At 63.9% G+C, this 10581-nt stretch overlaps 1 protein-coding gene across 1 annotated transcript in view; it reads left to right on the top strand.

The window, feature by feature from the left end:
• The window catches only part of FGF11 (fibroblast growth factor 11), a 25753-nt gene that overhangs the window by 5155 nt on the left and 10017 nt on the right, over positions 1-10581 (top strand). Inside the window, exon 1 of the mRNA XM_037888792.2 lies at positions 5516-6688. Coding sequence (XP_037744720.1) covers positions 6496-6688 — 193 coding nt within the window. The 5' untranslated portion in view covers positions 5516-6495. Of the gene's footprint in view, positions 6689-10581 lie in introns of the transcript that reaches the window.

Genomic DNA, 10581 nt, shown 5'->3' with positions numbered 1-10581 from the left:
GGCGTGAGGCCTCGGGCCCGGTGGAGGCCTCGGCCCGGCTTGGCGTGAGCCTCGGGCCGGTGGAGGCCTCGGGCCCGGCTGGACGTGAGGCCTGGGCCCGTGGAGGCCTCGGGCCCGGCTGGACGTGAGGCCTCGGGCCCGGTGGAGCCTCGGGCCGGCTTGGACGTGAGGCCTCGGGCCCGGTGGAGGCCTCGGGCCCGGCGGCGTGAGGCCTCGGGCCCGGGCCCGTGAGGGCCGGCCCGTGAGGCCTCGGGCCCGGTGGAGGCCTCGGGCCGGCCGGGCGTGAGGCCTCGGGCCCGGTGGAGGCCTCGGGCCTCGCTTGGCGTCTGTCCTTCTCCCGGAGCGAGCTCCATCTCAAGAAGGCCGTGCCGCCCCCGCTGCTCCAGGCCTACCGGGCCGCCCGGGCCGCCCCGGCGGGGCCTGGGCGCGCGGGTCGGGCCCTACCACCTCTGGACCCTGGTGCTCTGGCCTGCGAGCGCTTGCCCGCCCGCTACCTGGGCCGGGGAGAGAACGCGCCCATTGCCTTGCTGGGCCTGCTGGACGACATGGCCGCCGGCCTCGGGCCGGGGCGGTCCCCACTACTTCCTGCCCGGCTGCGACAGGCTGGCGGGGTCCCGGAGCGGGCCTGGCCCGCGCGGTGGCTGCCGTCAGGGGGACCCGGCGGGGCACCTGCGGGAAGCAGTGGAGAGGGTCAAGATGGCCACCAGTTGGGCAGGGGGCTGGACGCGGGGGCCACAGCTGAGGAGTAGGGGTGGGGTGTCAAATCGTCTCCTCTGCTCTGGGAGGGGAGTGGGGTCTAGGGGTTAGAGCAGGTGGGCTGGCGCCAGGACTCCTGGGTTCTCTCCCCGGCCTGGGAGGGAGTGGGTCTGGTGGTTAGAGCAGGGGGCATTGCGCCAGGACTCCTGGCCTCTCCCCGGTGGCTGGGAGGGGAGGTCTAGTCGGTTAGAGCAGTAGGGGACTGGGAGCCAGACTCCTGGGTTCTCTGTATTCCCACTCTCTTGGGGTTTGGAGGTTCCTGGCTCCTCCTGTCATGAAATCCACGTTTCCAGACAGCTCAGGGCTACAAAGACTTTAACGTGGTACTCATACACATATATATATATATATATATATGTATGTTTTGGTGCCATTTAAATGTGCCAAAAACAGTCCGAATTGGGGGAGGGGGGAACTGATCCAAGAGAAACCCCAAAATGAAGGTATTGTCAGGGGCCTTTGGATCTATTTGATTACAGGGGTGACAGCATTTTTGGGGTGAGTATCAGACCCGGGGGGGGGGTCTTGTAACATGTGGAGCTGTCGATGGGGGAACCTCGATATTTTTGCGCGGAGCTGGCATGGGAAATCGGACAGGGGGCCCCAGAATTATAGGGGGTCGGATGCATTCAGTTCTTTTCAGTGGCCTGTGAGCCCCAAAATATCAGCTGGGGTGTTTCTGCTGAGAGTTTGATCCCCTCTTTTGTGGGGGAGCGTTTGCGGCTGGAAAATTGGGGCGTTGGGTACCCATGGGCAGTGAACCCCCAAATGAGGGGCTATTGAATCTTTCCACTGGGCCCCCAAAATCACTACTGTGGAGGTGAACAGCTGGGCTGTGCCCCTGAAAAGTTTGGGGTTCTCTGGAGTTTAGCGGCATAGGCTAGGCTGCAGCCCCGGTCAAGTGCCCCCCCCTCCCGTTAAATGTGGGGGCCCAGAGCGATTTCGTAGAAGGGGGCTTGCGGGAAGGCCAGTGATTTTCCGGGTAGTTCTTCGTCCCTCTGTCCTTTTGGGGGACAGCGGGGTGTGTGTTGTCCCTGACGAAAGGGATGGGCTGATGAGTGGGGGGCATGAGGGGGTATCTCTGGGAATTGGGGTGCCAGCTGCGTCTCCCCATCTGGGCCCCCCAGGCCTGCGCGGGAACGAGATGTTTCCTTTTTTGTAGATAATAAAAAGTAAATTGGAAGGCACTGGGTGGGCCGGTGTATTACGCTGCCCCCCTGCCGGGTGTGGGGGTCGGGGGGGGCAGGGCTGGGCTAGCAGGGGCTGTGGGTCAGGAGTGAGGGGCACCGGCAGAGCCCTGAGTCTCCCACTATCCCATAAGCCCCAGCGCCCATAGCCTGGCAATCAGGGTGAAGCCAGTGGGGGGGGGGCAGGGGTGGATTAAGACCCTGATCCCCTTATAGCTTCCGGCCTTGCCTCTCTCCTGCTTGGGCAATGAAGCGGCCGAATTTGCATATGCAGATCAGGATACCAATTAGCTCCGGTTTCAAGACGGAGCCAGAAAGGTCGGTTTCAAGGCTCCCCCTCCTCCCCCAACGGAGGGGCCTGGCAGGGGGCGCTCTCCGCCTTTCCACACACACACGCCCCCCGGGCCGGAGCGGTGAGGCTCATTGAGTTGTCATCCTCAATCGCACTTTTCACCCATAATCGCTAAAGCCCATCTGGATTTTCTCCGGAAAGTCGGGCCCTGAACCCCGGCGTCCGGGCAGAATCCCTGCGGGGGGGCGGTGCCGCCCTTTGTCCTGAAATCCCCGGCCCGGCCCAGGCCGGGTTCTGCTTCGGTTCCTGTACTTGGCAAATATCGCTGTTAAACAGCGCCCCAGAGGTGGGCGCATCTCAGCGCCGGGCGAGGGGTCCCCGGGTAACCAGCCGCCCTGCCCCGCCCCAGAGGTGGCCGCATCTCGGCCCTGGGGAAGGGGTCCTTGGGTCACCAGCCACCCAGCTCCAGAGGTGGACGCATCTCGGCGCCAGGCAAGGGATCCCTGGGTCACCAACTGCCCTGCCCCAGAGCTGGCTGCATCTCAGCGCCCGGCGAGGGGTCCCCGGGTAACCAGCTGCCCTGCCCCAGAGGTGGCCGCATCTCGGCACTGGGCAAGGGGTCCCTGGGTCACCAGCTGCCCTGCCCCAGAGGTGGCCGCATCTCAGCGTGTGTGTGTTATCTGGGGTGACAAGGCAGGGTTGTGTGTGTCATTTCCCAGCACCAATCCAGCCCCAGACACCCCTAGCGGGACAGTTAACCCCGATCTACCCCCATCGCCACCAGTTGGGCCAAGGGGAGGGACCACCTCTGGAGCGGGGGGGCAGGTGACCCGGGGACCCCTCGCCCGGCGCTGAGATGCGCCCACCTCTGGGGCGGGGCGGCCGGTGACCCAAGGACCCCTTGCCCAGTGCCGAGATGCGGCCACCTCTGGGGCGGGGCCCTGGCCAGCTGGCAATGGCATGGAGCCCTGTGGGTGCAGAGTGAGGCTGATGAAAATTTGATGCAAGGGGTGCGCCCAGCGATTGCCTCTGCCCCGGACGCCTGGGTTCTCTCCTCAGCTCTGGGAGGGGAGCGGGGGCTGGTGGGTTAGAGCAGGGGGGGCTGGGAGCCAGGACTCCTGGGTTCTTTGGCTGCTCTGTGACTCGGTTTCCCCCAGGGGCCAAGCCGCCCAGCTGCGACCTCTCGATCCCCCTTTTCTCAGGATGTGACACCCCAACTGACGCCCCCCTCCCACACCGAGCTGGCGCTGCCCGCCCCCCCCGCAACCGCCCCCCCCCCCTCCGCGCTGCTCTGCCAGTGCCGGCAGGTGGCTAAAAATACCGCTGCAAAATACAACCTTGAGCGCCCGTCCTCGCCAACCAGCGGAGCGATGCGCCCCCCCCTTCTGCGCCTCCCCCCCCCCCGCTGCCTCCCCGATCTCCCCCCTCCCCTCAGTTTCCCACCTCCCTCTATTCCTCTTCCCCTCCCCCCCCATGTGCGCCCCCCCCACAGCTCCTTCCTCCTCCCCCGTCTTTCCGTGTTGCCCCCCCGCCCCCCCCCCCGGCCCCTGGAGCCCTGCTCAACAAGATGCTAGATACTGCCTCAGTGGAGGGGGCGGGGAGCCAGGACTCCTGGGTTCTCTCCCCGGGTCTGGGAGGGGAGTGGGGGCTGGTAGGTTTGAGCAGGGGGGGGCTGGGAGCCAGGACTCCTGGGTTCTCTCCCCAGCTCTGGGAGAGGAGTGGGGGCAGGTGGGTTAGAGCAGGGGGTCTGGAAGCTAGGACTCCTGGGTTCTCTCCCTCTGGCTCTGGGAGGGGAGCAGGGGCTGGTGGGTTAGAGCAGGGGGGCTGGGAGCCAGGACTCCTGGGTTCTCTCCCTGGCTCTGGGAGGGGAGTGGGGGCTGCTGGGTTAGAGCAGGGGGGCTGGGAGCCAGGACTCCTGGGTTCTCTCTCTGGCTCTGGGAGGGGAGTGGGGGCTGGTGGTTAGAGCAGGGGGGGCTGGGTGCCAGGACGCCTGGGTTCTCTCCCTGCCTCTGGGGCCAACTCCTGCCAATAGCGCGTGAGCCGCCCCCCCCCCCCCACGCCCCCCCTTCCCGCCGCCCGGGGGGGTTTTTCCAGCCAGGCAGCAGCCGAGCGAACCCGGCAAATGTCACCCTTCGCCGCCGGGGCTCGGGCGGGGGGCGGGGGGGGAGACCGGCCTGTGTCACCAGCCATGTCCCCCCCCGGCCGCTGGAGCGAGGAGATTTAATGAGCGGGGGAGGGAGGAGTGGGAGAGGCGAGCGGGGTGGGTTGGGGAGGTGTGGGGGGGGGGCTGAATAATTCCCGCCCCATCTCGCTGCACCACCCAGGGACTGGAGTAAAACTTTCCCGTGGGGGGGGTCTGTCAGAGGCTCCCTGCTTCAGCCCCCCACCTCCTCCGGTCACCTTTGGGGTTCTTTCTGAGATGGGCCCCCTGGCCCTGCTCTAAGCCCCAGGGTCCCCCTGGAGTGAGCGACCCCCCCCCATCACAGCCCACAGCCGCAAAGAGCCATCTGGGGGGGGGGGGGCTGCGGGTCGGGAGTGAGGGGCACCGGCAGAGCTGGGGGGAGCCCAGGGCTGGGCTAGCACCTCAGCCCCCCTCAATCCTGCCTTCTTCAGGGCAGGACAAACACCCCCAAATATGAGCAGGTGGGAAAGGTTGGGGGGTAACTGGCTTCCGACCCTACAGTTGTGGGGGGAGCTCAGGGATTCCCCCAGCCCCGAAATTCCTCTGCTAGACTGTTTGGGTGCATTGGCTATTTTTTTGTGGGGTGAACGCAGACTCCCCAAAACCTGGAGCTCCCCCTTCCTGCTTCCTAGAGCAGGGGGAACCCCAATCATTCTACTGTCATTTCCTGCTGAACGGGGGGGGGCAGGGAGCCATGGCTGTTTGGGGGGTCCCCCATCACCCCGCTTCAGACACCCCTTTCCCTTCTCATCTCTGTGGGGAGGCCACGGGGGTCCCCTGGCCTCAGCCAGCCTGGGGGGTCGAGCGGCCCCCCTCTTCTAGACTGGAACTGTGCTAGCTTTGAGGGGGAGAAACGGAGGGCGCCCCAATCCTGAGCTAGCCTAGGGGAGGGGATCCCCCAATATTAGGGTGGTGGGAAGGGGGTTCCCCAATACTGAGCTAGCCTAGGGGAGGGATCCCCAAATACTAGGGTGGTGGGAAGCGGGTCCCCCAATACTGAGCTAGCTTTGAGGGAGAAGCTCAGGGGGTCCCCAGGACTCAGCTAGACTAGGGGATGGGGCCCCCCAGTGCTAAACTGGTCTGGGGGGGCCCTGGAATTGAGCCATTCTTTGGGGCAGGCAAGGCATGGGGAATTCCCCTCCCGCCCCCACCAGCTGTAGGTTCCCCAAGTGTGGGCAGGGGGGGACCCACAGGTTCCCATGTGACATTGTGTGTGTATGTGTGTGTGTGTTTTCTTTCTCCATCCCTTTCTCTCTCTCTCCATCCCCGCCCTTCTCCCATCCCTCCATCCCTCCCCTCCGCTTCGCCGCTTCTCCACACACAGAGCCATCCACGAATTAACCTCGCCGGCTGAAGGACAACCAGGATTGTGTAGCACGCTCTGTGTGTGTGTGTGTGTGTGTGTGTGTCTGGGGGGGGGGCACCCACCAGCCCCCTTTCTCCGCAGCCCGGCGGAGGGAGGAATAAAAGAAGTTCGATCTCCAGGAATCTCGCCCCGTCTTTCTCTCCACCAGCTCGTTAATTTCTGGTGCCGACCCAGCTCCGGGGCGGTGCGTGATTTTCGGAGCCCGCGTCCGCGCTGATTTCTCCGGGCGGCCTCGCGCCGCGCTCCTGGAAATATCTGTGCGGGGGGCAGCAGGTTTGGACGGCGGGAGACCGGGGGGGGGGGGGGCCCAAATCCGGACCGCCGGTCGCTTTGGAAGGGAATCGATTTTGCCAAGGCCGAGCGGGGTTCTGTTCTCCCGTCCCCGGACCTTGACTGTACCTTGAGCAAGAAATTTGCACCGGGACCAAAAAAGAAGTGACTACCCCTGGTTGGGGCAGGGAGGCGGGGAGACGCTTGGATTTATTACCCGCTTCGTGTCCCCCGTCCCCCCGCCTTCCCGCACGCCCTCGGCCGATCTGCTGGAAAGGGGAGAAAGAAACCAGCGACCCCCGGGGCTAAATTCGGCCCTAGCCGGATTAACCTCGGTGGGGAGAGGGGGGGTGGGTATAATCCCCCCCTCCCATGGCTTGGCTCTTCCGGGGGATGAGCACGGCGTGAAACCGGCGAGCGGGACACCGGCCGGCGGGGGACCATGGCGGCCCTGGCCAGCTCTTTGATCCGGCAGAAACGGGAGATCCGGGAACCCGTCGCCAGCCGGCCCGTGGCCGCCCAGAGGAAGGTCTGTCCCCGCGGCACCAAGTCCCTCTGCCAGAAGCAGCTCCTCATTTTAATCTCCAAAGTCCGGCTCTGCGGCGGGCGGAAAGGCCGGCTGGAAAAAACACCAGGTGAGTGATATCCGGGGGGGTGGGGCGGGCGCGCGGGGAGCTGGGGAGGGGAGCGTGGGCCCTATAGCGCTGTAACGGCCTGGTTACAGGTGCGGTACAATGCTTGGCCTATTTCCTGCTCGTGCCCAGGCTGCAATGCCTGGTGCTAACAACAGGGGGCGCTGTGAGAGGTCGATTGTGCAATATATGGCATATATTGTCCAGCTTTCCTTGCAATTCCGGGTGCCAACAGCAGGGGGCAGAGTAACAGGTCCGATCATGCAATATAATGCATATTTTGCCCATCTTTCCTTGCAATGCCTGGTGCTAACAGCAGGGGGCACTATGACCGGTCCGTCATGCAATATATGGCATATATTGACAGTCTTTCCTTGCAGTGGCACCATGAACCAATATTATTTATGAACCACCACTCAGGGGAGGTGATAAGGGGGGTGTTTTGGCCCAGGTTAGATGTTTATATGGACTGGTCAATATTGGGTAATAATGCCCACCCCCCACCCCACCCTCCAATGAGCACGAAGAGTGTTCTCTTCCTCAGATAAATAAACCCCACTGATTCTTGGGTTTAAAACCACAGTCGGGTCAATATGGACTGGTCCATATAGGACTTTATTGCGCCCCATTGGATGAAACATGTATTGATGTCACGCCATTCCCTCAGAGATGTACATGCTGTGTGGTGTTGTTGGTTTTCAGTCACACTGATGTTTTATATGGGCTGGTCTATATGGGGCTAGAGCGGGCCCCGTTCCTCTCTCTGCTACTGCAAGATCAGGGTCAATGGAGCTCAGGACTCCCCGGCTCTGGGAAGGGATTGGGGTCTGATGGGAGCAGGGGCTGGGAGCCAGGACGCCTGGGTTCTCTCCCTGGCTCTGGGAGGGGAGTGGAGGCTAATGGTTAGAGCAGGGGGGGCTGGGAGGCAGAACTCCTGGGTTCTCTCCCTAATCCCCTGTTGGTCGAAACCGCCACTGATGAAATCAATGAAATCAATCAATTTCAGCTGTAATTTGGGTTTCAAACCTGGCGGCGTTTATATGGACCGGTCTATATCGGGCTTTAGGGCCCCCCTCCCCCCGCTGCCCACAACGCACCGTTTCCCCTTGGCTAGACCAGTCCCGGGGATTCTCCGGGCAGGGGGGTCCATGAGGGGCAGGAGCTGCCATGATATCGGGGAACCAGCCCAAGCCCCATTGTGGCTGACCAGGATGGGGAGGGGAGAGGGGTCCCGAACCCAAGGGATTGGACCCAGGAGTCCGGGTGGCGGGGCCCCAGGGGGCAGAAGTGTAATAAAACCCTCCCGCTGCTCGCTCTTCTCCTGCCCTTCGGCCTTTCCCTCCATTGCCTCGTTCTTCCTTTCTTTCCCTTTCTTCCCGTCTTCTTCCGTTCCCTCTTTCCGCAGCCCCTTTCCGGCCATCCCCGCCCTCCACCTGGGTCAAAGTCGACCTCATTTCGCTTTCAGGGCCCGAGGGGAGACTCCCCCCCCCCCCGAATATTTTGGGAGGTTCGCGCTTTCCTATCGGGAAGGGGGGGCACCGTCTCCCCCTGAACCCTGAGTCTCCATTCCCCGGCCCCCCGAGCCAGGCAGTCGCTGCCCTGGGGCCAGATGGGAGCCGGCACCCCCTAGAGGGCAAAGGGCACAGGGAAGGGTCCATATTGGGACTGTGAGGCCCGGCTTCAATTCCAGAACCGCCTCCTCCCCGCCCGCCCCCACCCCAACCTCCTGCTGCATCCGCAGCATTTCTCACCCCCCCGCCCCTCTGCTTTCCCCCCCTCCCCCGCCCCCACTCCCCGCGGTTACTATAAGGCCCCGCTGGGCCCGGTGCCACCTTGGCCCTGGGCCAGCACCTCGTTCTCCTCCCGCGTCCTTGCTGCTGGCAACGGAGGCGTTCGTGGCCACCAGCCAAGCCCCACGTGCTCCGCAGTGACCCAGGAGTCCGGGAGCTGCCCCACCCCCGCCCCAGCCCTGCCCGTGCCCCCCACTCCCGACCCGCAGCCCCCTGCTAGCCCAGCCCTGCCGGTGCCCCCCACTCCTGACCCACAGGCCCTGCTAGCCCAACCTGTGGGGTCCCACACCCCTCCTGTGATTTCTATCCCTCGCTGAATCCCATTTGCGGAGCTGGGCGGTGGGAGCCCCAGTGATTTTTCTCCCCCTCTCCCAGCCACTAACCCTTTGCACTGCCAGGCAGCATGGGCACATTAACATAAATTAAAGTCATTTACATAAATTTGCATGCATTAAAGGGCGCAGGGCATTGTGGGAGCGCAGCTGGATGGGGGAGCTCCAGGGGCGTTTAGGAGCCCGCTGCTATGAAATGAGAGGATGGATCATTATCCAGGGAAATTCACTGCCGGTGCCCCTCACTCCCAACCCGCAGCCCCCTGATAGCCCAGCCCTGCCCCCCCAGCTTTGTCAGTGCCCCTCACTCCCAGCCCACAGATCCTGGGGGCCGAGGCCGGGGCACTGGGGCGAGGCTGGGAGGGCGAGGGGGGGCCTGGAGCAGGGCCAGGCACTGGGGCGGCCAAGGTGACGCAAGCACTTAGTGGAATTACAGCGTGGCCGGGTGCAATCGGGCATCGCGGGGGCAGGGGGGAAGAGAAAGGAAGGGGGGGAATACACACACACGTGTGCGCACAGAGCATGCGGACGGGCGTGCACACACGGAGAACACACGTGGACAAGCATGCCACACACACAACCGGCTGCGTTGCAGGATGGGCCAGAGCACTTCCATTTAGGCCAGGTGCTGGGATATGAATTATATAAACCCGGCCCATTAAGACGTCCCTTCGCGTTTGACTCACTCCAGCGGCCCGTGGGGGCTCGGGGCCAGGACACCTGGGTTCTGTCCCCAACTCTGGGAGTGGAATGGGGGCTGGTGGGTTACAGCAGGGGGGGCTGGGAGCCAGGACTCCTGGGTTCTCTCCCCAGGCATGAGACAAGCCAGGCCCAACGCTCCATGTTCCTGTTTCCCAGCTGGCGAAAGGCCGGTGGGAGGGTCTCGTGCACGCCCCCCTGTGGGGCAGGAGTCTGTGGTGGGAGCCCAGATGGGGGCAGGGGATTCGGTGGGCCAGTTTCCACCATCATCCTAGTATAACCTGCCCCGGGGGGGAGGGGCTGTGCCGGTGAAACCCAAATCAGTCCTGCCAGGTCTCCTCCTGGTGATTCCCCGCCCCATGTCCCTGCCTTGCACGGGGGTGTCTTCCAAGGGTGGATCCCTCGCTCCGGGACCCCACACACACACACGCAGCGCCACCGACCCTTTGCTCGCTGCCAGGAGGCAAATCATTTGTGCTGCATCCACCGTGTAATGTGTTGCCATAAATCAACCCGGCAGGGGCACCGGGGGGTCAGCTGGGAAGAGAGGGGAAGGGGGGTGGGGGAGAGAAGCTGAGGCGGGTGTGGGCTGTGTCTGAACTAAACACAACCCGGTACCCCGCCCTGGGCTACCGACACCCGGGCGCTGGAGCGCACCACGCAGCCCGCAGATGCACACACAAGCTGTCTGCACGGATACACACACACACGCAGGCTGCGTGTTCCTCATACGTGCCAAAGACACCCCTCCCCTGCTGTGCACACACACACACACACGCTCAGAGTCACACTGGCCCGCGGCCCCGTACGCCCCCCCCCAGACAGCCGTCCGCTCGCCTCACGGGTACACACACGCCCCTCCGCGCGCTCCAAACCACGCAACCCCACCCACTGCACGCCTCGACCCCACACGGACACACACAGAACGGCCAACAGCCAGACACACAGCTACACACAAAGCCTCTGCGACATACACTCAACACAATTCTGACCCAGCGGGGGCGGGGGGGAGGAGGGAGCCAGGACTCCTGGGTTCTCTCCCTGGCTCTGGGAGGGGAGTGGGGGCTGGCGGGTT

Source organism: Chelonia mydas, unplaced genomic scaffold, assembly GCF_015237465.2.
Source record: "Chelonia mydas isolate rCheMyd1 unplaced genomic scaffold, rCheMyd1.pri.v2 scaffold_61_arrow_ctg1, whole genome shotgun sequence".
Classification (NCBI taxonomy): domain Eukaryota; kingdom Metazoa; phylum Chordata; order Testudines; family Cheloniidae; genus Chelonia; species Chelonia mydas.
The sequence above is the reverse complement of the archived record's forward strand: the minus strand, read 5'-3'. Positions and strand labels throughout refer to the sequence as shown.